Consider the following 26296-nt stretch of genomic DNA (forward strand, 5'->3'; position numbering starts at 1 on the left):
CCCCCATAGACGGCAATAGCGGCAGGGCGGGGATCCACACGTGGCACCGATCCGGGCCGCACACCGCAAAAAGATAGAGCATGCTCTATCTTTCGGCGGATGTGCGGCCGTGTGCCGCCATTTCCTATGGAGGGAGGAGGGGCCACCTCCTCCTCCTCTCCAGCACACGGCGGGCATACCGCGTGTGAATGTACCCTAAGAACAACAAAGCCAATTTACCCAAAATGTATGAAAAAAAATTCATCTTTATTGAATGACAAATAATAAACAAACAATTAAAAAGCTATTAACAGGTTGATCTTATTGAGGAAAACAAGGACACTACAAAAATACAGACAGATAATACAGGGCGATACATGGGAATGATTCTTGCTTTATGTATCAAAAACAGGTATGCAGAGAAGTAGGCACTACGGTTAAAGTGGGTTGCAATTAACCTCTTAGTAAGGGGCAGATGTCATGTGTTTTAAAGTGCTCAGTGCATGTAAATGTAGGTATGAAAGATGACACTTATGCTTTTTGCAAAAGGAAAGTGTCAAGTGCTATAACAGTGATGGCTAACCTTTTAGAGACCAAGTGCCCAAACTACGACCCAAATCCACCTATTTATCACAAAGTGCCAATATGGCAATTTATTACCTAACTTATTGCTCCCCGCTCTGTTGTCACTTTCAATCGTATCAGTGTTCTGAGGACACCAATACAGTAGATAGAAGGAGGACTAAATTAAGGTCCCCAAAAACGGAAGAATTTTTTTGCTTGGAGAAGGAACTACAATGATAATTCTGATCTGTCCACACCTTTTCACTCCTCCTGTAGTCAGCGCTTTTGCTTAATAATAGCATTGAACGTGACAAGTCCTGGGCTGCCATGGAGTACAAGTAGATACCTTGAGTCTTCTTTGCTGATGGCCTGGGTGCCCAGAAAGAGGGCTCTAAGTGCCACCTCCGGCACCCGTGCCATAGGTTCGCCACCACTGTGCTATAAGGTGCACAATGCATATGGCTCCCAAATGCAGTCTTTCAAAAAACACACTATGATGTCTAGTACCAAAGACAGATAAATGTGTCATATTCCATTACATAGAAGCTTAGAGAAACGTATTGCACATAACCATTGTCATTATTACAATATCCTATTGCATAAAAGCTAAAGTATTGCACATACCCATGATGAGTGTTCCACCTGTCAGGTGGTGTAAAGTCCCCACCAGACAGCTTTATTATTAATTTTGGCTATTATGACAATCCAACATTTTTAAAATCCAATCGTCACAGAGGCCAAAAAAATTCTGGCTGGGGTTACAATGATAAAATATACAGTTCCGACTTACATACAAATTCCGACTTACATACAAAAATCTACAGAACCTGCCTGTATATGAATCAATAAAATTGTATATTTTTTAACAATTAATGTTGTTGAAGTCTGGCATACTTTATTGTAGGATGTAACTGTTATACAAGTTGTACACTGATTGACTTTATACTTCTATAAAAGTGTCATTTCTTTAGTGTGGTCAATTGCCCATGAAAAGATAATATAAAAATATTTTCTAAGATCTGAGGGGTGAGCTTTAAATCAGGGAAAGAAGACCCCCCTCCCCTCCATTACTTATCACTTAAAAAGCTTTCCACAGAATTCATGATTTTCGGTACATTGAGTGGGGGAAGGGGGGTGCTTACAGTACAAGTCACAGTCTCCAATTTTTCATGCTGGAGACTGAAAAAAAAAAAAGTAAAATAAGTTTATCTCATCTCGGATTTTAACGTTCAGATATTAATGTTTCTAATGTATAGGTTTTTTAGAAGCCGCCATCGTCCACGTTGCGTTGTTTTCCTTGGTCTTGTCTTGTTTTGATGTAGCAATGCCCATGTTTTATTTGGCTTCAATTGGCACAATTATTTCTGGACTCTCTTATTCACTACCCGAGACACTGAATTAATGTTTGTTTTCGGCCGTTTACTTAATTACCGTTGATTTGTGACATTTTATGAGTATAATTATAATTATGTCCTCAAGCCCAGAATTATAACAGGCCCACGCTAAGTAGAGAGTGACTTATGATTTATTATAGAAAAGTATAATCTGGATAGAAAATGAAAAGGACAAAAATGATACTTATCCCGTCTTCAGAATTCATACATACATATGGCTCTAATCAAAAGCGACCATGACTGCCAACATGCTTCAGCCAACCCTTCAAAGCTAAATAAAGATAACGTTGGATTAATAAATATCCTAAAATTCCTCTAATATTACAAAAATTAGACTATGTTGAGTTACTAAATCATATATGTGATCCATAAAATACCCAATTTTCAATTTGTGTTAAATACAAAGACATATCTAGAACTTTGGACTGGGGCTTACTCCCCCCACCCCATCACTGCATTTGTAATTTGCCAATATACTGAGCATCACAATGGAAAGGAGGAGTAAACATCAGCAGCAGGCAATGATTTGCTGATGTTCAGGGTGTCTCCCTATTGACTATATTTGGACAGTTAAATCACTGGGGACCACCCACAGAGTACATGCAGCAGAGCTCAGGTATGGATGCTATACAGTGACATCCACCCCCTCCCGTCATGTATTTAAACAACAAATATAAAACTAGTAAAATATATTACATTTTTAATGCTTCTTTCTCTACAGCAGCCTCATGGCTTAGGCAACAGTAGAATAAAGCCACCTTATGGCAGTCTATTGGAGAGTTTTCTGTTTAGGGTGAGGGATAAGAGTGAACTGTAATATCTAGGCCCCCTCCTTATAATTTACGTCCTGAGACCCCTCCTTATAATGTATGTACTGTGTCCCCCTTCCTTATGATGTCAGTCCTGGACTCCCTCCTAATAATTTGTGTCCTGGGCCCCCTCCTTATAATATACAGGCAGTCCCCAGGTTACGGACAAGATAGGTTCTATAGGTTTGTTCTTAAGTTGAATTTGTATGTAAGTCGAAAATGTCTATTTTATAATTGTATACCCGGACCAATTTTTTTTTTTCCCCAGTGACAGTTGGAGTTTCAAAATTCTTTTCTGTAATTGGACCAAAGATTATCAATAAAGCTTCATTACAGACACCTTACAGCTGATCATTGCAGCCTGGGACTAAAGTAAAGCATCCAGAGAGCATCACCAGAGGTCACAATAGGCCGAGGATCCGTCTTTATCTAGGGGTTGTCTGTAAGTCAGTTGTTCTTAAGTAGGGGACCGTCTGTATGCCCTTGGTCCCCTATATTTTTCAAATATCACGTAGCTACCTAAGCCAGCACGGCTTGCTAGTTGGGGGCTGTGCAATGATGTCATTAAGCCGCCGCACATCCATGGTCAGGGACAAAATGCAACATGTGCCAGGGCAGTTTCCTGGCAGTGTCAGACTCTCAGGGTCAATAGCATCTGCATTTTATGGATTTTTATTTTCATGGCTGCAACAATTACTGGCAGGATCCTCCAATGGGGACAAATGGAGCCCTTTGCTATAAATCCAGGTGCTGATGGCTTATGTATAATGTATACTGCACTCCCCTGAACTGATTACAGGGCCCCTAATTAGTTAACACCTTATAAACATATGACCGTTGTATTGCAATATATGGCAGTTATGATCAGACCCCCTAGGGTTAAAGTACCCCTGGGGTTCTGCAAATACAGTACAAAAAAAATCCTTAAAATTCAATAATACATCTATATACAGCGGCTTCACCCCCAGTTATAGATCTACATACAGTCACCTCACCCCCGAGTAATAAATCTACATACAGCTGTCTCACCCCGAGTAATACATCTATATACAGACTTTGCACCCCCCAGTAATACATCTGCCCAGTACAATCATCCCCCTGCCCAGTACAATCATCCCCCTTCCCAGTAAAATTAATCTTTCACCTCCCTGCCCAGTAAAGTCAAATAAATCACCCACCTGTCCAGTACAATCAATCACCCCCATCCTTCCCAGTATAATCAATCACTCCTCCTGCCCAGTACAATCAAACAACCTGCCTTGTACAGTCATTCCCCCGCCTAGTATAATCAATGACCCCGTCCCAACAAAATCAATCACTGCCCCTAATAAAATTAATCACCCCCCTGCTCAGTAAAATCAATCAATCCCCCCTGCCCAGTACAATCAAGCCCAACACAATCAATCACCCCTCTGCACAGCAATACATCTATATACAGCACAAATAAAAAAAATAACATTGTACTCACCCTCCCACATCCCCCCAACGAGTGGCAACCTCCTGTACAGGCAGAGAGACAGATCCGGGCATATAGTAGGTGATTCCCGTGGTAATCACGCACACTTGGTCGTGGCCCACTTAAGCGCAAAGTGGTCGGGCCCCGGGGAGGGCACCCCATGTACTCACCCTTTAATACAGCCCTGCTTGCACCCCAGAAACATTTCTAGAATCTGTCCTTTCTTGAGCATGGAAAGCTCTAAAACCTGTATTGTCGCACTGATTCAATCTCGTTCGACTACTGTAACTCCCTACTTATCGATATTTCACTTCCTAAACTCTCTACATTCTATTCTTAATGCAGCAGCCAGATTTGTCTATCAATCCCAACGCTACATGGATGTCTCCACTTTGTGACCATCACTGCGCTGGCTGCCCATCCCCTTGCGTATTCAATTCAAACTAATAAGCCTTATTCACAAAGGTAGTTATAAAGCTACTTGGGTGCTTTGACTAACATTTCGCAAATGCCTGCTTTATATTGACATGGCTTTTTATGCATCCTCTCTCTTTGCTAGGTTTTTAGGAGGTTCAGAATTTTGGGTGCATTTTTTCAAATTTTTATGAAAATCGTCCAAATCCTTATTTAGAGGCACCTGCTCAGCTTTAAGTAACTTTGAGAGGCCTGAACAGCAGTAAAACCCTGAAAATTATACAATTTTAGAAACTAAATGTAAAAAATCAACTTTGAGAAGTGTGTTAACCCTTTAGATGTTTCACAGGGGTTAAAACAAAATGGAGGTGTACTTTACAAGCTGTAATTTTTTTAGACGATACATTAATTCTGGGCAAAAATTAAACCGTCACAAAGTATCAAATGATGAAAAACTCCACAAAGTTTGATACCCAATTTCTCCCGAGTATGAGGATGCCCCATATGTGGTGCTGACTGCTCTGTGGGCACACGGCCGGGCATAAAACGGAAGGAGCGCCATTCAGAGCCGATCTGCATTGTCAAATTTTACAGGCTTTGTTTATTATTTTGTAAATTGGACATATGGGGGATTATTTTTTTGTGGGTGAGGTTCTAGCTAATAATTAAGTTTTATTAACTCTTTAACTCTGGTTAAAAAAAAATCATTATTTCTTGTTTATGTTTTTTAGCATTTTTTCCCTGGACGCTCCCCGTACCATAAAAATAACGTATTACCTTTATTCAATGGGTCATCACGATTACGGCGATACCCATTTATATAGCTCTTTTTATGGTTAACTTGTTTTGCAGAATGTAGAACTAATTTTGTGAGAAATGTACTTGTTTTTGCATCACCATGTAACAATGGGCATAACATTTATATTTTTTGTTTACAGAGCTGTTTTAGAGCTTATTTTTTGCGGGACAAGCTGTACTTTTTTTGTTTCATGTCCGGGTAAATGTCAGATCTGAAAATTTTATAATTTTTGTGAGTTCACTGTATGGGTTCAGTGATAATTTTATTTTATTGTACAGGTTGTTACGTGGACGTGCTGATATGCAAAATGTTGTGTTTCTTTGGTGATTTTCACTTTATGTTGTATTTGGTTATTACTTCAGGGGACTTTTATTTATGTTATAATTTACACTTTTTTTAAAAACTTTTTTTAATGTTTTATTTTGTCCCATGGTGGGACATGAACAAGTGATCATTTTGATCACTTGTTCATTGTAATATACTGCAATACTAATGTATTGCAGCATATTATATAGTCATCCTATGTATTCTGCACAGGCTGACATCAGCACTGTTGGCATATACTGCTGCCAGCCCTGGGGTCCTCCATTGGACCTTAGGGCTGCCATGGCAATGATCGGTACCAATTGTCATGGCAATGCACCATAGTGACTGCAGCATCTATAGGGTTAAACAGGCGGAATCATGATAGTCACGATTGGGGCTGTTATTGTGGGATCCCGGCTATCGTATACTGCCGGGATCCCGCGGTTATTGCAAAGGCTCAGCTTATGAGCCTGGGCGATCACCATGACGTTACTACCCACATCCTATGAAGTATAATTACATCAAGGTGCAGGAAGGGGTTAAGGACACAGCTCTTTTTCATTTTTGAGCCTCCATTTTTCACTCCCCATTTTCAAAAATCCATAACTTTTTTTTTATTTTCCATGTGGGCAGTTATATGAGGGCTTGTTTTCTGCATAACAAATTGTATTTTCTAATGATGGTAAAGGACATCTACCAACAGTTTAGTGATGGTAGATGTGCCCTAGTAAGAAGTTCCCAAGGAACATCGTTCCTGAGGGCTTCTTTTATTATACCATAGCATTATATCCTGCGATCACGGAAATATAGAGTTATAAAAGTTATGCAAATATGGCTATGTCACCCAAGCACCACAGAGAACCTAGTATTTTAAAGCGTAACTGTAAAGTTGCGCTGGATAGAGCCTTTGGTACAGCTGGAGAGAGCCTTTGGTACAGCTGGAGAGAGCCTTTGGTACAGCTGGAGAGAGCCTTTGGTACAGCTGGAGAGAGCCTTTGACAATTCCAACAATAACTGTTTCATGCTTCTGGCTTCTTCCTGTCCTGAGATATAGGGCTAATAGATATATGAGGCTATGTGTAATATCCTCTCAGCTGTTCCTGAAGTGGGCGGACTTCCTGGTTGTGACATCAGCTATGGACAGTGATGCCAACAGCACTCAGGGCATCCACATGAACGTGCACAAACAGCTCAGCCAATCAGGGTACAGAGGAAGATTTATCATCAAGTTTCTGAGGTAAAACTGTTCTAGCTGCCCAATCGGAGCTCAGCTTTCATTTTATAAACAGCTGTGGGAAAATTAAAGCTGTGTCTTTGTGTGTAAGGGGTTATAGTGCTATAAAAGTTACACCAGAACTGATAGACAGGTGGAATTATATCTGTGAAATGCTGTATTTTTTTTAATAACATTGAATTGGAGAATGTGTTATTTTGTTATCCTGAATATATCTAAGAATTTTGTTTTCTTGGGAAAGCCCCTTTAATTGCTGCAAGAGGAACCTCAGACACTGCTGACATCAAGGGATTATTGGCCCAGGCCCTCTCTCCTGGCTGGGTCTGTGACTGGAGTCACAGTATTTCCCCCCTGTTGGCAGCCCTGTATGCAAGCAGTATTATACACTAATTGGAAAATCAGAGTTCACTTGAAGAGGAAAGGAAATAATCAAATATATACCATATATACTCGAGTATAAGCCTAGTTTTTCAGCACAAAAAAATGTGCTGTAAACCCAAACTCGGCTTATACTCGAGTAAAAAAAATATAGGTTTTGCCAGGTTTTTGTGCTAAAATTTGGAGCCTCGGCTTATACTCGGGTTGGCTTATACTCGAGTATATGCTGTAATAAAATAAAATGCAATCTCAAAACTTATTTCTGGGTTTTATTATGGGTTTTAAACCTTAAGGTCAGTGACGTAATACAAAAAAATACAGTGACGCAATACATTTTAAATGAAAAGCATAATAAACTCTTCGAGGTTATATGTCCCTTTGCTATCTTTTTAAACATAATAAGCACTTCCCATTCTTAGCATCTTTTTAATATCCCCAAACCTTTGACTTTGTGAATTAGCAACATTTTAACTTATAAAAAACCCCTTAGAAGTCTACGTAGCACAAGCTACAAAAATAGCTAATAGTGCTCTTATAAGTGTGAATTATGATCCATTCATTTGTCCACTGAAAAACACGGTGCATCATGTTTTGATGTCAATATAAATATATTGAATACAGTGTATTTATCATCTATTGAATGAATGCCAGATTGTAAGTGGGTCAAATACATTGTGTATTTGTACTAATGCATTAGCAATGTGTTTTTAATGATGTACGCAGAAGATGATAGCTTATGTCACTGTGTAATGGACCACATTGCATGTTCTTGGAGCAGACATTAGAATCTATCATGCAGTGTCATTACTAAATTAGGAATTAATATCCTAATTGATTTAACTTGTATTCATTCCCCCCTATTCCTGGGCCCTAATCACAATTATACAATGAATAGGCAGTCATTTTCAGATTTGCTGCATTGTATTGCACCTGTGAATGACATTTTTTACCCAACTGTCACTAATAGGACATTCTTATTTCCCTTATTATGTTCATAGCTGTTATCCAATTCTGTTTCTCGCATACATAATCATAATCATCTTCTGTTAAATAACATGTATATATTTACTTAGAAGTTCTTTTAAAACAAGGATTTATAACCTTAATATTTGACTTTTTTAAGAGAATTATTCATAGTTTTATTCCTAAAGTAACTAATGGCTGACTAGGTGAAATGACAATTCCGAATATGTAATTCTTATGTCAGGCTCAGTATACAGTCCGTCCCTGGGTTATGTACAAGAGAGGTTCTTTAGGTTTGTACTTAAGTTGAATTTGTATGTAAGTCGGAACACTTATATTTTTTTGACTGTAGCTCTAGACAAAACTTTATTTTGTCCTGGTGACTGTTGCTGTCCTAGGAACAAGGATAATCAATAAAACTTCATTAAAATACCTTACAGCTGATCATTGCAACCTGGGACTATAGTAATAGCATCCAGAGAGCTTCACCAGAGGTCACAGTGGGCCATGGGGTCCGTCTGTAAGTCAGGGACCACCTGTACTGTGCAAAGTGCACCCAGGATTCATAAGGTCAAAAATATAAAAAAGAAGAGACTATAAGGGATATTGCAGTCATTTTACTTATCCCTTAAGCCATGTATTTGTCCCTACAGTTGTACTGTTGTCCCTTTTACCATGGAATGAATATAACGGCTGATCACACATCTGTGGCTGCTCCATTTAATTATATGGAACTGCTGAAAAAGGCAGAGTGTTGCACTTGTCTTTGTCAGATGTCACTCAAAAGTGAATGGAGCAGCCATTGCCATTGTAATGATGTGGATCCCAGTAGTCAGTCCCTCAACCATTACACAGCACAGCAGCATACAGCATACATAGCATTCAGCTATTGAGATGCTCAATTTTACTCACAGATGTGTTTCAATTATGGTCACAAATACCAGAGCTTCAGCTGCGGGGGTACCCAGAAAAAGGCCTATCATAACAAATAATTAATTAATTACCTAATATACATTAAAGGAAATAAACTACACATACTCACCCATGCACCACTTCACCTCAATCCCGACGCTTGGCTTCTTTAATCTTGTAATGCCGGGATAGCCCTCTCCCAGCATGGGAAGTCACGTGAGAGGTGTGAATAATTAGCAGCCTGGAGCTCAGGACATCACGCTCCCACGCTCCAGGCTGCTTTTTATAGCTTTTCTTTTTTATCAGGATCAAGGTGAAGAGGAGGATAGGTGAGTATGTGTACTTTATTTTTACTTTACTTGAGTGGTAGACCTCTTTTAATTATCTACCTATCAATGGGTATTTCTGGCTTGTGTATTTTATAAATAAAGATGAGCTGAGCCGAGGTTCGGGTTAGGCGTTTGGCCACCTGACTAAACTAACCATGGCTAGTTTCTAGTTTCCATGGCTGTTCGGCCACCAATCCAGCAATATGTCCGGCTACTAATCTTGCATTATCTCCAGGTAAGGCGGCCGAACCCGTACTGAAAAATCTAGTCCGCTCATCTCTATTTATGACATATCCATAGGGGGTGTGGAGGTCTGCTGACCCCTTCCAGCACTGAACAGGTAGTTTTCTGCACATGCTGCGGAAAGGGTATCAGCAGACCCCTGTTCTCAACATTGTTTTAGATCTTGTGTGACCCACATCTAACAAGGATTTATGACTCGAACCATTGCACCTCATATCTGGCGGTCAAAATAGTCCCATTTTAAGCAAATATCCCTTAAATGCTAAAACTATATATATATGTATATATATATATATATATATATATATATATATATATATATATATTGAATTTACATGTTTGAAGTTTGACCACATATATATAATAAAAACTTCATCTTAAGCCATTATTACTGTTTCACTGCCACCAAACCTCCAACCTACAGTCCTGGCAAGTAACTTATCCCTGATAGAATATGGCAGCTGTCATTTGTCAAAGTTAAGATGTCAAGTCAAATTCCCAATGTGGCATATTCCGACGACAATTTCTTTTTCAGAAATGAATTATATCAGTGGTAATTGAGAACCAGCAGTAATCAACTCATTAGAATGGCTCCACCATGTGGAAGGAAAACAGCATACCCTTCAAGGATATATTTTTAAATTAAAAAAAATTATAAGTAATGATGGTCTAAATATAGACCTTTATTTACTGGATGTAACGGAAGACTAAGTTGTGAACCAAGGTCAAAGAAGAATAAGAATAACCCAAGGATCCAACAATAAATGTTCTATCCTCCTGCTGGAGTCATTGGTTACAACTGCAAGTCCCAACTTACCAAACTGCAAGCATGATAGAGGTCTGTGCTGTAATTCTGGGTCATTGAACTGCTTTGGTCTATGTATGTATTACTTGGGTACTAGATTTTTATGGGGCATGGTAGATTCGCTACAACAGTTTCTGGGCATCCGGGCACACCCACCCGACCCCTGGGAAATGGTGACAGGTGGGCGTGCCGGCCAACTGGAAGCTGTCAGAGTGGAGCTTCCGTGCCCTGTAAACAAACAGGGGCACGACATGGAGGGACCACGGTGCTGGACACTGGGAGGGAAGAAGGTAAATACATGTTTATTTATGCACAGTGCAGCACAAAAAGTCTTTTAAAGTCTAAGCCTACCCGAATGCAACACATAATAGGGCAGATTTATCAAGCTGTCTGAAAGTCAGAATATTTCTAGTTGGCCATGGCAACCAATCACAGCTCAGCTTTCATTTTTCCAGTGCTCATAAATACTCATAAATGCTCATATAAAGGGGAGCTGTGAAGTGGAGCTGTGATTGGTTCGGATTAGACCAAAGATGATAATGCAAACAGACCCCAAAACAAACCATGACTGATGAAGCAGATCCCAGAGCAGACAATGACTGATGTAGCTGTGTAGACTGGCGCCTCTCTCTGGTGGCTGCTAGGGGCCATCTCTGAAATACCCGTTTTCTTTCTTTCTTCTCTCCATCTTCTCTTCTCCTCCCCTATTCTCTGATCTCACCCTTAACTAACGCCTTTCTATTATTATCCTGAAAAATGTTAGTGGGTAGTCGCAAGCTGGGCTACAAGCTTGTCCTTATGGCACAACCCACTGGTTCCTTTGATTAATATTTTTGTATACACATTGCTTGTGGATCCTATCTGCCCCCCTTATGTTAAATAAAGCATTATAGCCCTTTATACCAAACCTGGTTTTGCCTTCAATAGCTGCATCACTAAATATGTGTGTAGAATCAAACACTCAATGCAGTTTGGAGATTTGGTGACCACAGTCTAAATACATTGATTAAAAATGGAAGTTTGACTAAGGCGTTATGATTTCACCCATTTTATCATTTAAAAAGCAGAAAACACCCAAACTAATTTGGTCATTTAAAGAGGACCTGTCTAAAGTAAGCAGTGATAAACTGCTAGCATTATCGGAACCCTCCGATAGAGTTAGAAGACACTGCCGCGAAGTACTATAGTGGGCGGGACTAGGAGGACTATATTCATGAGGAGGCGGTACTAGGAGCTTCATGCGGTAGTCACTGCCGGCCTATGGAGTGGGAGGGGCGGTCCGGGGAAGAAGCAGTGCCTCGGACCACCCCCTCATGTATATTGTACTTTGCGGCAGTGTCTGCTAGCTTTATCGGAGGGTTCCGATAAAACTAGCAGCTTATCACTACTATAAATGGGCTAGCACAAGGATCTGCTTACTTTAGTAAGCAGCTCGTAGTGCCTTTTTTATGGGTGACAGGTTCTCTTTAACAAATAGGACTTCCCTACATACTTTTGGCATCAGCAACATAAGTAAGAATATAAATTCATAGGATAAGGGAAGAGACACATAGACATTTTTTGTACTGTTATGGTAAAAGTCTAAATGCTAAAATGCTTTTGAATTACAGTTCATCTTTTAAGGAACCAATTGCATTGCTACCAACCACCAATTTTCTAGACTATTGGTATTACATGAATCTGTTACCTTCCCTCATGTCTACTGTAGGTTCAGCCAGTTCTCAATCTGCTTAAAATACTGTGGTTTTACGTCACAAAAATTCCAAGATACAGGGGCACATTTACTTACCCAGTCCTGTCGCGATCCCCGTTCTGTACGGTCCGACGAAGATGAACTCTGGTGGGATTCACCAAGATCGTGCATCCGAAATCCTGCATATGTCGCTTCCGCGCTGTTGCATTGTCTTGCAACACAACTTAAATGTTAAATCCCGCGCTCAGTCTGAATCCGTCGGATCACCCGACGGCCCACCCCATGTCGAATGAAAGCCGATGCCGCAAAATCCGATTGCATGCGCCACAATCCCCTTTTAAAGGCGGCGCAAAATGGTAATCGTCGGAATATCCGACATTTGTGCGGTCTGCTGACCCTTAGTAAATGAGCCCCATAGTATACAACATGATGTCCTGGCTACAACCTGCACTGACACAAAGTGGAAGCAAAAACTGGTTAGCACCTCTCACTATTACCTGTTTCACACTTCTCATGTGGCAGGTAAAACACTAAATAGGGGTTTATGGGAAAACGGTGTACCATGTTCCTATTTTTGTGAGTACTATATGACTCTGTTCCTGTGAACAATATGACATTTTCCCTGCAAAAAGGATAGTACTTCATGGCTTTATTTTTGGAAACTTTATGTCCCTATTTGAGTGGGTACTGAATACCATTATATAATACCATTATGCTATAAATAAGAACAAGTATAGTCTAGAAGTATAGTACAGAAGGCACATTCAGAAACTGTGTGTACTGTACATACCAAGTATTAAAATGGCCTGAATGTTGTTTCTGTAGACCTTAAGCATTAACCTGGGGAAAAATAACCACAAAAAAATAAGATATTTGTGTTCCCTAATGAATGTAGCGTATTCACGTTTGTGGGGCTGATAAGTGCTTGATAATCCTCATGGAAGTGAATAGACTGTAAACCGAAATAAATACATTCTGCCATTCAACTCACACATGGAGTCCATTCTTAGTGCGGCAGCACTGATTTGCCTAATGTTGCCGTAATTTTATTACTTACATGTGACTTCAGCTTTGCTTCACCATCGGCCTCAGCTCTTCAACTAAACCGATAGGACCACTTTATCAGTGGTCTGAGCTCTGCTACATTAATGAACTTAGTGACCTGCCATGACTATTATGCTACACCACCATTATAAGCTCCAGTACAGCTACATTACTACCACAGTAGCATAGAATATCTACCACACCTTATATGACACATTTACCACCTACGCTTTAGATAGGGAAAACGTGTTTATGGCACAAATAATTTCATCCCTAGAGAGACAAAATGTGTGTTACTCCATTTTACAGGGGGACCGAAGACTTGATGCCAGTGGTTGGACTTCCACCAATCAGAAACCTACTTCCTTAATTGAGCATAGGTTCAATGTTTTGCATATATCCCCTTTAAGAGTCTATATAACTTTCACCACTCCCATCCATTTTTATCAGTCATGTGTTCTTGTAGTAATCAGAAAAGTTGTAGGTTATTCATCATGAGAACAGTTCAGGCTTTCATCACAAACCAAAGGAAAGAAGACTTGAATCCTTTGATATTCTCTGGTTAGAATGTCTTTTTATTTGGACATCTTAAAACGAATACAGTACATGTCCTTCACTAGGGCTTATTGCAGACACAGAAGGGTTCTCCAACGGATTTCATCACATCACTCCAAATCACTCTAATGTCCACTTTAAGTACCTTTTTTAAAAAAAAAAAAAACTCAAGGCAATGCTTCTCATGATGATTTTGAAGTTGAGGCTTCTTCACCTCCTTTCAGGCCACCATTCCACACTTCTGTACTACATGTTGTATGGTGCGTGCATTGACATTTCTGATCTGACCACTCTGGCTACGTCAAATCTTGAGTGTGTCAAAATTAATGGGTCTTGCGATGATCTGACTTGTTTACTCGAAAATTTGCCTGGACAACCGCCTCTTGGCTTTGGAATAAATGGACAGATTTCATTACATACTCTTCCAATTGTCATGGTTCAAACATGATGCAGCTTGTAAATTTTCTTGCCTGAGTGCTACGATGAGCTGGATAACGCGGTTTCTCATTCATAGTGAAATCTTCTTCATTGCCCCCTCAATTTGAACCTAAAATCCTTGACTTGAGCTAATAACACATTAGGTATTCTGAGAACCTGTTGGAACTTGAAGCATACAAGAAGAAAAATATTCTTCCACTACCAGGAGCAGTAACTAGCAACACTGAGGATACATGACAAGAACCTGCATAACTAAACATATAGTAAATAGTCAAATTTATGGATGAGCTGGCATAGACAATTGTCTACAAAATGATGGCACCCACAATCAAAGCTGTAGTGGATGGTGAGATATAGAGACTGAAATTCATAAGTTCAGAACCTGGTTACATTCATTGTATTCTACCAGGTTATGATATGGTGTACTCATTCTATATATAGTCATCAAGAGTAAACTGGAAAATGAAGATTATACTGTTCTATGAGCAGAAGTAACACTTATCCATTACCTTTCTCATATGTGGCATTGTCAGACATAGGAAAAGTTGATGTCTATTTATTTTACCTGAATGTTTAGTGATCACTGTCAGTTACCCTAATGACCTCTGTACCCAATCGCCATTAATGTAAAGTATACATACTCTAGTTTCCTACTTTAAGGACATGTGATTTCATGTAAGTACATAATGATAATGGCTACCACCCACATCCTGCATTTCTAGGAAATAGACTGACCACTTCTAATAAGCAAGATGCCATTTGCAGGATGACCAGAACATCAGTTAACTCTACTGGATGGAAGTAAAATAAACATTTTTCATGTTTACGTATTTGATTATGTTAAATAATAAATACAAAACCAATAAACTGCACAAATCCCACAGTAACAAAAATACCAGAAAACATAATTATATCAGCGATTCCAGTAGATGACGAAGTTCTGCCTTCATCTATCCTGCTTAGTCTTGAAGGACATATGGTGTATGTATTAGATTGCTATAATTTAGCTCATATATTTTACTTTAGGTTTTCGGCTTATTATGGAATTCATGATAGAGGTAATATTTACTCATCTCTTCTGTAAGTCACAAATCTTTCCAATTCTTTCCAATGTACTTTGTGCAATAATGTGATGACGCTCTTTTGGATCCGCAATGGAGGAAGTGCGTATAATGTCTTTTTTATTCATGGCTTACTCCTTCCGTCATTCATAAATGACAGATTTATTTTTTTTCGCCGGACATAACCATATTTAAATTTCGATAACCAGCAGCAGAGTAATATATTATAATGCTCCCATTCATTTTTTTTGTGTGTGTATATAGAATGAAGTGGCCAAAGAAGAGGAAGCAAGTAGGATGAAGTGTCTTGGACCGGTACGAACTGTCCACCCATGCCGTAATCACAGGTAATTACCAGGGCTGTTATCTGTCTTTTGCCTTCATATTGCTTCAAAGTACCTTTAATTGAATTGCTGTAATTTTTGCCCTCCCTTAATGTAGTGACTTGAGTGGAAATGATCTAGTGACGTCTGACTCCATCACATTCACCCTCAGGGAGGCCGGTCCATATGAACCTGGTGCTGACCATAAATAGCCAATCCTCCTAGCTGCTTCACCAAACACCCTGGGGAGACTTGCCTATCCTACAATGCAGTGAGATTCCTACTGTGTTTTTTCTTGGACACGTCTGCACAGCACCACTCCTCCTGTATGCCAGCTGGGAGCACCTGTAGCTCTCTCCTGAAAGACACAAGACAGAGAAACACAACGCACAGATCTCCAAGCCCACTCAAGGTCTGTCTTTTCTTAAGGTTCCTCAGTGTTACATTTTCTTTCATTATGTATTCCTTCTTTCTCTTTTTTCTTTCTTTTATTCCTTACCTTTGCTTTACTTTTGCTTTTAGACTAAATGCAGGATTATTACTTCTGCATTTCAAAGTATTATTTAAATATCACAACTTTAATCATATATATTTACTTTATGCCTTATTCCTTCCAGTAGATTTCTATCCACATAATAATACAAATATTATTAAAATTGTAGCATTTCTAATTTAGAGTCTATAGATTTGTGCAAGTTGGATGAACACTTTGTTTATTCTATTCAGCATGATACTTAGTGCTGCAATTCATGAGGATGCAAGAAGTTTAGCAGAAGTAGTATAATAATAATTAATAATAATTCCTTTATTTATAATACAGTATATTAGGATCATGACATCTAGTCAAAGCCCTGATAGTAACTGCTTGTATTCATAGTAAAGAAATGTGTAGAAGAATGTCAACGTAATCTTCATTTACATATTTATTTATTCATTCTTTCATTTATATGTTTATTTGCTATTTCACCCTATCTTAATTCTCTGTTACTTACAGATGCAAAAGTGCACAAGTCTCCTGCTGGTATCTTTAATACTATGTGCCACTATCTCACAGACATTTGGACTAGTCTTATCAGTGAGTATATTTTATACAGTATAATATTGTTGGTTTGTCAGTATATTATATCTATAGGTGTTTGTGATGGTATAGATTTTATTCTGTATGGTATCATGATGATGAATAGAAGAAAAGAAGATTCTTGCTCACTTTTGCTGTTATATGTGAGCAATATTATGTGGGGGAATTAAGCTTTTTTCATGATACAAGGAAGAAAGATATAACAGCAACTGAATGAAAGGAGTCTTAGAATACAGGGGATGTTCAGATTGTAACTCTTAAATGGAATCTACCATCAAATTGAAGCATGATAAACCAGGGACACTTCCTCATAGATTCTGGAACCGTGACTGTGATAATCTTTTTTTATTTGTTACCATGACCTCCTTCAACTTTTAAAATTATTTGAATGAGTCGGAAAAGCTACTGGGGGAGGGGGGGGATGTGTTTCCGGAGCCCCACAGTGATGCAGCTTTCCAGGCTTGTTATAATGTGCAAGGGGCACTATTCCTTCCCACTTTGTGCTGAAACTTTATGTGCTGCTGTGAGATTACATCAGGCAGAGGATGGGGGGGTATTGAGTAGGAGCAGAGGAGGAGGATGAGACAGTGTAAAAGCCTGTAAATCTGCAGCACCGAGGGTCTCTGGGAACTGCCCTAGTGGTCTTTCAGGCTCATTAGCATGTTGACGTTAGGAGGAAGGAGGCCATTGATAACAAATATAAGAATGAGTAAGGGTTTATCACGCTTGATTTCCTTGGGATTATAGCAGTAACATTGACAGATCACAATAGTTAAAAAAGTAAAGCTTCCAAGTAATTGTGGACAAGACAAAATCCCCTTTTGTTTTTTTCCTTCTAGAAAAACAAATTAAAGGGATCTCCCATTCTTATTTTAATATTTGTAATGCCTAGTAGAGCAAGTGAATATTAATGTGCAAGCCGTGCTCTTGGATACTACTTACCTATAGTTCACCTATAATGCACGTGAACCAACAACTAGAGGTACACGACAAGTATTGGTAGAGCCAAAGGTTCCTTGCATTTCCATTATGTAGGACACACAGGACCGCAGCTTCCAATGCTGGTGTTGCGATAATGTCAGTGTATTGCACCACCTATGCCAGATAGCTGACCACATAATACCGCAGCCATGCCATGTCAGGGAGTCAAGAATGGTGAGGAAACAGGACACTATATAATCTATATGGACAGTATATATAATACATGTGCAGTATAACTAGTACTTTGGCGAAGGTATAGCCAAAATAGGGCACTATAACTACTACAAGGGACAATATAAACAATTTGTCATAAAATTAAACAATCTGACTTTCTTGCTCCAAAGCAATCTATCATTATTCAAGCTTCACTGCAGGACAATACAGCATACGTTATCATCGGCAATGTGTTTCTGGCGCAACGCAGGCGCCCTTCAGATGTTAACACACATAAGTAGCATTTTAGATATTGTAACATAGTATCATTGAAATAACCTGTGGGTACAAGTTTTGTTTCTTTACCTGTGATTGGATCATGGTTGGACAGGGGCCATTCTCCAGGGGGTGTAACAACCTAGCGTCAACCAGCGTCTGCCAGTGATGACCAATGAGGAATGATGACAATCCTCCAACCTCACATTCGACATGCAAAGTAGAGGTGGTGATGCAAAAGGATTGGGGAAGCCAAACCTCACCCTGTCACCAACCTCTCCCCACACGTGACCAGGAGGAGGGACCAGAGCCCATAAATCTGATAACAATACAGGGGGCGCTCTAACTTCTGCATGGGGCATTTTAACCACTACAGGTAGGGTGTACTTCATAGATTGTGGTGGTATTATATAGACTACAGCACTATGAAGACTTCAGGGGGACACTTTAAATTTAGAAGTGACACTATTAACAGAAGATGGGCACTGCACACAAGTATATTACTCACTGAGACAAATTGAAAAAGCAAGAAGTAAATAAGGGAAGTAATTCAATCTTTTTATACTCTAATCACTTTATGGACGCATTACAGTGATTATATTGGTCCTTGTATAATAGTGTTTATTCAATGTGTTGGTATTATTCAGTTTTTAAGTAAGGGTAGCAGTAATAGTTAGGTGTGGCAGCATTACATGGCTCTTTTACAGTGGTATAACTAATAATATTGTCTTTTGCATTGTAATGTATGTTCAGAAACTGTATGGTAATGATATTACCGCAAGGCAATACTCATAGACCATAGATTAGCACATTTCACTTCTCATGTTTAAAGGGGATTTTAAGGTTAGCTATGTGGACAACCTATTCCGACAATTAAAAATCCACACCGATTTTTTGTTCTAGCGGCCTCTGGTGCCACTCCCTGTATAGTGGTCAGCCAAGGCAATAGCATTCCTATTTACCTGCCAGAATCAACTGAAAATGGAGGGTCATGAGTATTGGAATAGCGTATTTTTCGGACTATAAGGTGCACAAAAAACCCTTAGATATTCTCAGAAATCAAAGGTGCGCCTTATATTCCAGTGCCTCTTATATATGAACCACACTTACAGACAACAGCTGCCTTGAGCTGTGCACAGGTCTGCCACCTGCTGGTCATTCATCCTTATAATCAGGTGCGCCTTATAATCTGGTGCACCTTATATGTGAACTTAGGTATTTTAGCAGGCATTTATTTATGGTGCGCCTTATAGTCCGGTGCGCCTTATAGTCCGAAAAATACGGTAGGTCTAGGTATTATCACTGACCCGGAAAACCTTTTTAACCTGTGTCTGTATACTTTGCAACCCAGGTATCTAAAATTACTGCTAACTGGTAGATACAAGGGCTTCATATGTAATGCAGGTGATGTGACCTGACAATTACAACAAAACATTTGGCTAGGTTCCATAGGGTATTTCGGACCTATAGTGCACAAAGTTAACTATTCAGAAAAAAATGTTGGCTTTGGATTTAAAGGTCTTATAATGACAGATAATGTAGTTAAGCCCTGAGAGACTCTGCTGTCCTGCACAATAAAACCACAGCCAAAATAAAAATGCGGCTTGACCTCCATTAAATGAGGACTGCTGTTCTATATTTTATTAGTGGTCTGAAGAAATTAAGTTTAGGTTCTTTGAAAATTGATAATAGAGTCATAAAAATAAATGCAGCCCTAAAATGATAAATGCTAGGAAGCTTTGTGAGCATAATACTTACTATAAATATTAATTTCATTGTATTTATTGGATTCATTTTGGGAACTAAATTACATAATAACAATAGATGACATTCAAGAGATTAATCTTAATGATAATGATTATACTGGAGTTCGAGATCATTTTAGGACTGTGAGATGGAGCTCTCCATACTTAAGCCTCTTTGTGAATGCTTGGTACTGGATCTCATTTACTCAACTCAAATAGTTTTTTATCATTTTTATCATAAAGTATTAGACTAAGTTACAATTGAGCCAAAATAATACCACAGTGCCAAACATTTTATAACATTTTCTGCATACAATACAGACAGCTAGGTTTAGGTGACAGATTGAGCCCCAAGGCTCCTAGGGGGCGCATAGATACTCAATCTATCCACTAAATTTGATTCTGCCCTAAAGAGATTACATGACATTCGTGTGTGCTGACTTTTGACACACAGATATATACAAAAGCCCTTCCAGGACCTATTGCGGTCTTCAAAAGATCCTTAAACTACAGAAATAAAATTTAAGAGAAGAAATCCTCTATTTCCAACAAGCTTGGTTCTGGTAGTATTCGTAAGCAATAAGTGTCAAACCATTAAAAAAAAATCTTAAGGAACTTGCTAACTCTATTACATGGGAGAAGCAGGTACTATCTGCAGTGTAAACCTAATCACAAAGAACCTATTTCAAGTTCAAGTTAAAAAAACACTAAATGATTTGACCCCGCACCATGTAGTGGAAAATATATCTTTACCCCCTTCTGCTTCTACTCTGTGGTCTATGGGGCACATCACTAAGGGTCAGTGGACCGCACTTTCATCAGGTTTCCCGACTATTTCTGTTTTCCGACGCATTTAACAGGGTTTTTTGGCGCAATCGCGACGACTTTCATGCGACACAAATCAGGGGGCGTGGCCGCCGGGCAACCGGACTGATTTGGACTAAGCGCAGGATTTAAAAATTCTAATTGTGTCGCAAGACGTGCACTCACATACAGTGGGAAGAAGAAGGTGAACTCTGGTGGACCTGAGCGGGGAAGCCACACATGCAGGATATCCGGCGCAAGATCTTGTTGAATTGCGGCAGACTTCATCCTCATCGGACAACGCAACTCGGCGATCGAACAGGGACCGGGTAAGTAAATGTGCCTCTATGAGCTTGTAGGGGTTATGAATGTAGGGGGTTGCACCTTAAAAATTTTAATACAGTGCCAAGTGATTTATTATAATCAATGGTGAATGGGTTTTTGTATTACCCCTTGTATCTAGGGGAGAGAAGGAATAAAGGTTTGTAAATCTGGTAGTCTAGAGAAATCAAGAGATTTATGTCTGAAATTCTGGTTGTCTAGGGTAGAGAAAAGCTTCATCTTGCATAGCTATTTTTCCCAGGCTCTAGCATTGTCCATGTAGCAGGAATGCAGAGACTAGAATGGGCAGATATCTCCCCCTCTTCTGGAGATCGCTCCATTTCACTACTAGCAAAGACTACTTTTAATATTTTCATCTTTCTCTAAGACTCCCCCCCTCTCTCACAGATGGATTCTCCTCCTCACAGGCTGCTTGAGATGCCCTTCTAGCATGGTTGCTAGCATGAAATGTATGCATTAGGCTTTCTGTTCTCTCTTTGCACTGATGATAGGGATGATGGAAGGGATGTATAAAGAGAACTGTGCTGTCAGACAGTAGCTGCACGGTTCTCTTTATGAGTGGGCAGATTGAGAGGTCAATAATTAAGGACTGCTGCAGTCTCCTCCACTGCTGAAAAGGAACAGTCATTTGTAGAATTAAGATTCTAATATGATATTGATTGGTTCTAACAGTGATGAGTAGGGCCTGCAGCCAGTCTGTACTGTCACTGTCCATGCTTACATTTACAAGATAATGCTGTATATAGGAAACCTACATAGATTTGCTATGCAGCTACTGTATATACTTCACACGCCTTTGCGATATATCCATCTATAGTACCCTATACACTTCACTGTATCCCATATATATGCACATAATGTTTATATGGTATATAGATATCAATATTTAGGAGGCCTGTTAATTATTCAGAGCATAATTGTATTATAAGGAGGTCTATCAATTGTATAGATGTATATATATATATATATAGTATAGAGGTGTTGGGAAGTATTTTTCATATATTTATTGAGGGCTGTTATATATGGTGTGTGAATAAGGATCTGCAGCAGCTGAGTTGTTTCATGTGATATTTAAAGCCCTGATTTGTGAATTGCATTATGAGGTTCTTCAGCAACTGAAGTATATATTATGATGTTCTACAGCAGCTTAGATATGCATTGTTACAATTGAGGTGCATAAGATGATTTTATGAGAAAGCAGAGATGTATTATGGTAATACGACATAAAGGTTCTAGGATCCTATATCTTTAGTAAGATTGGTTCTGGTACTTTATGTATGAATAAGATTGGTTCTGTTCCTGTTTTTATGTAATAATCATGGTTCCGATACTGTATTTTCATAGTAAGTTGATTCTGGCACCCTATATTTTTAGTAAGCCTAGCCATAGTACGGTTTTCATGTAGTTAGCTAGGTTCTGGAATTGTATCCTTGTAGTAGGTTACGTTATGGTACGTTATATATGTATTGTTCTTGGTTCCAGTACTGTACCTATGTAGTAAGCCCATTTCTCATGCTGTGTCTATTTAGTAAGCTTGGTTTTAACATTAGCTATAACACCACACCATACCCACTAAAAAGGGAGATGATGTTTGTCCAAAAATTAAAGGGGTATTCCCATAGACAAAATTCTTAAATATACTTAGGATAATAAAAATAAAGAGAATGTGTTATTTTGTTAACAAAAATACAGCATTTCATAGATATAATTCCAACCTCTCTTTATCACTCCTGGCGCACACAATTTCGGTTTCTCTGGGATCCAACCATAAATCAGAAGTCTAGGGTCGGGCATGACAAATTCATTCCAAGATGAGCTCACACACACAGATAGAGGCTTTCTGCTGCCAAGCATCTGTGTGTGGCGACTTATTCTACAAGCTACAGTCAGATAAGGTTTTTATCGAGAGGAGGGAAAGTGAGGCACAGCAGAGCTGACAGTGTATGTTATGGTATGTTGGCAGAGCTGAGAATGAAATTATATGTAAATATTCATCTCATGGTCCTCTTCATCTCTCATCTCTGATCTGTCTCATCTCTTTTTCTATGTGTGAAATACTAGTGAATGTTCAGAAGCTGAATAAAAGTGTATATAAACCTGATAATCTAACCACATTGTCAGCACACAGAGCTAGAGGAATCATGAAGTGTCTGCTTAGACAGTCCCTGTCCACACCCTGGGATTTTACACTGACCATCACTGAGTGATATGAGCTAAAACAGCAATAAAACTGAGTGGAGGGGGTTAAAATGATCTTTATTGTGTTAACATCATTAGGGGATTGTAATTAGAATTTTTTTCATGGGCAAACCCCTTTATTTTTTTCAGTTTAGTGTATACATGTTATATGCATTTTATCCCTTAAAATTATTCAACCAATTATTTTGGAATCAGTTTAGTAAGTAGCATAATATTTTTTTACAGTCGGGAAGCAAACACATTTCCTTTACTGGCAAACTGTAACCACATATGCTCTGTGGGCCCACAAAATATCATAAGTACAGGTTATTTGCATATTTTTGTACATTAAATTTCCATTCCTTCTCCAAGGCGAGTCAGTCTATACATTTATATGTAGTATAATAGTTTTTATTTATTTTACTTTTAATTATCATTGTATTCTCAAGATGACCTTTTATGTCGAGATAAATAACCTAACCCAACTTGGAGACAGTTTTTGCAAGATTTATTTTGTCCTAATGGGCTTAAGTATCTTTAATATGAAAAAAATATAATTCAGTGGCACCCACAGAGCAAGACAGGAGCTAATACAATGCTATTTATGTCAGCTTCAGTTGACCAAATTATAATCAATTTGGACTAATCCGTCTGACATTATTAGATAAGTGATATTTGTTTTCGCAGGGGAAAGAGAAGCGTGGCTGGACAACGAATAGCGTTGGTTATCTCTTAGGACCACGTAAGTAGGACGGTTATGAGACATTTTGTTGTTTTGGACTAAATTCATTTGGATTTAAAGGTACACCTACCTTGTGTTTAAGGTAATGATGTTTAAAAGTGAGTGAAACCTCTAAAACTGATTGGGATAAGTATGAAAAGTCTATGGTAACCTGTCATTAGGTCAAATATGAAATCCTGGGGACAGGTTTGCTTTAGATGTCTTTTTATGAGAACATTGTATTTTTTCATCATTGTAGCCTTTCATTTCACATGGTAGAAAAGTTGCCATCAGTGATTCTTAAAGGGGTTGGCCACTCTTTTACATAAATTGCCTATGTGCTTTACTGCCTTAATAATAATCCCTGAATGTTCAACAAATCATTAGTCATCCCTTAGGCTTCCTATAGTGCTGTTTGTAAATTCTCTGTGGATGTTTGTATACATGTCTCTGCACTGATAAATAGGAGGGACCTGCAGCAGGAGACTCCTCCCCCCCTCCCTGTGTCTGTCAGTGAGACAGACCAAGAGCAAAAAGACACACTAGAGGCTGCCATTATGGACGAACTGAAGGAGTGAGAAGCAGGAAGTTGTGTATACAAGGCCAGGTGAAGGTTGGTGGAGGCCCATGAGCGCAAAAAATGGTGGCGGTCCCCATTGAATGTAGTCCAGAAAGGGAACAGCAATCACTATATATTGCCCCCCATCAATAACTATATACAGCACCCAGTAGTCACTATATACAGCTCCCAGCAACCACTATATACAGCTCCCCCAATCACTATATACAGGTCCGCCAGCAACCACTATATACAGCTCCCCCAATCACAGTATACAGCTCCCCATTAACCACTATATACAGCTCCCTCAGCAATCACTGTATACAGCCCCCTGTACTCAATATATACAGCCCCCACAGCAATCACTATATACAGCTCCCCCAGCAATCACTATATACAACTCCCCCAGCAATCACTATATGCAGCTCCCCCAGCAATCACTATATACAGCTCCCCCAGTAATCACTGTATACAGCCCCCCAATAATCACTATATACAGCTCCCAGTAATCACTATATACAGCTCCCAGTAATCACTATATACAGCTCCCCCAGCAATCACTATATACAGCTTCCCCACAATCACTGTAAACAGCTCCCAGTAATCACAATATACAGCGCCTAGCAATAAATATATACATCCCCCAGCAATAACTATGTACAGCCCCCCAGCAATAACTATGTACAGCCCCCCAGCAATAACTATGTACAACTCCCCCAGCAATCACTATATACAGACCCCAAGCAATCACTATATAGAACTCCCCCAGCAATCACTATATACAGCTCCCAGTAATTACTATATACAACCCCCGTAATCACTATATAAAGCTCCCCCAGCAATCCCTATATGCAGCCCTCCAGCAAACACTAAATACAGCCCCCTCCAACAATCACTATATATGGCCCCCCAGCAATCACTATATAAAGCTCCCCAGTAATCACTATATACAGCCAACCCAGTAATCAGTATATACAGCCCCCAGCAATTCCTGTATACAGGTCCCAGTAATCACTATATACAGCTCCCCCAGCAATCACTATATACAGCTCCCAGTAATCATTACATACAGCCCCCCAGAAACGACTATATACAGCTCCCCCAGTAATCACTATATCCAGCCCCCCTGTAATCACTAAATACAGCTCCCCAGTAATCACTAAATACAGCCCTCCAGTAATCACTATGTATAGCCCCCCAGCATAACTATAAACAGTCCCCCAAATTTACCTAAATACAGTCCCACAGCATTGACTATACAGCCCCCTACAATAACTATATACAGCCCCTATAATAACTATATACGGCATCCCTATTCTAACTATATACAGTCCCTTTTTTTTTAAAATCAGATATTTTTATTGAAATTTTTTAATTTCCCCCCCCTTTTACAAACCCAACAAGTACAACAATGAGGGAAATATACATTGCAGCAAATATGATCATTGACATGCATATTCAGTGTTACAAATATACATTACAACCCAGTAATACAATCAAAAGTGGGCCAGACTTTATACTATATTTTTGTAATGTCTCCAATGCACTCCAGCATACGAAAATAAATATAACAATATCTGTCCCTCTCTACCCTACCCCAAGCACCCCCCCCCCCTCCCCTATGAGCCAGCTCCCTCTCCAACACCCTTGTTTCCAATTATTCTGTTTACAAAGGGAACCTCCGTTGCCTATTTCACCAAAGATAGCTGATATTCCAAACTTGCCCTTAAGCGCATCAGGGATGCCGATGGCAGGCCTGG

General features: G+C 39.2%; 1 protein-coding gene across 4 annotated transcripts in view; it reads left to right on the plus strand.

The window, feature by feature from the left end:
* GAL (galanin and GMAP prepropeptide) overlaps positions 1 to 26296 on the plus strand; it is an 82655-nt gene that overhangs the window by 39963 nt on the left and 16396 nt on the right. For 3 of the 4 annotated variants that reach the window (XM_072114321.1, XM_072114322.1, XM_072114324.1), the window contains 4 exons: positions 15641 to 15723; positions 15818 to 16111; positions 16694 to 16774; positions 23944 to 23998. In XM_072114321.1, coding sequence (XP_071970422.1) covers positions 16028 to 16111; positions 16694 to 16774; positions 23944 to 23998 — 220 coding nt within the window. In that variant the 5' untranslated portion in view covers positions 15641 to 15723; positions 15818 to 16027. The remainder of the gene's footprint in view (positions 1 to 15640; positions 15724 to 15817; positions 16112 to 16693; positions 16775 to 23943; positions 23999 to 26296) is intronic. The other variant, XM_072114323.1, reaches the window with a different exon arrangement.

Source organism: Engystomops pustulosus, chromosome 7 (genome assembly GCF_040894005.1).
Source record: "Engystomops pustulosus chromosome 7, aEngPut4.maternal, whole genome shotgun sequence".
NCBI classification, from domain to species: Eukaryota; Metazoa; Chordata; class Amphibia; order Anura; family Leptodactylidae; genus Engystomops; species Engystomops pustulosus.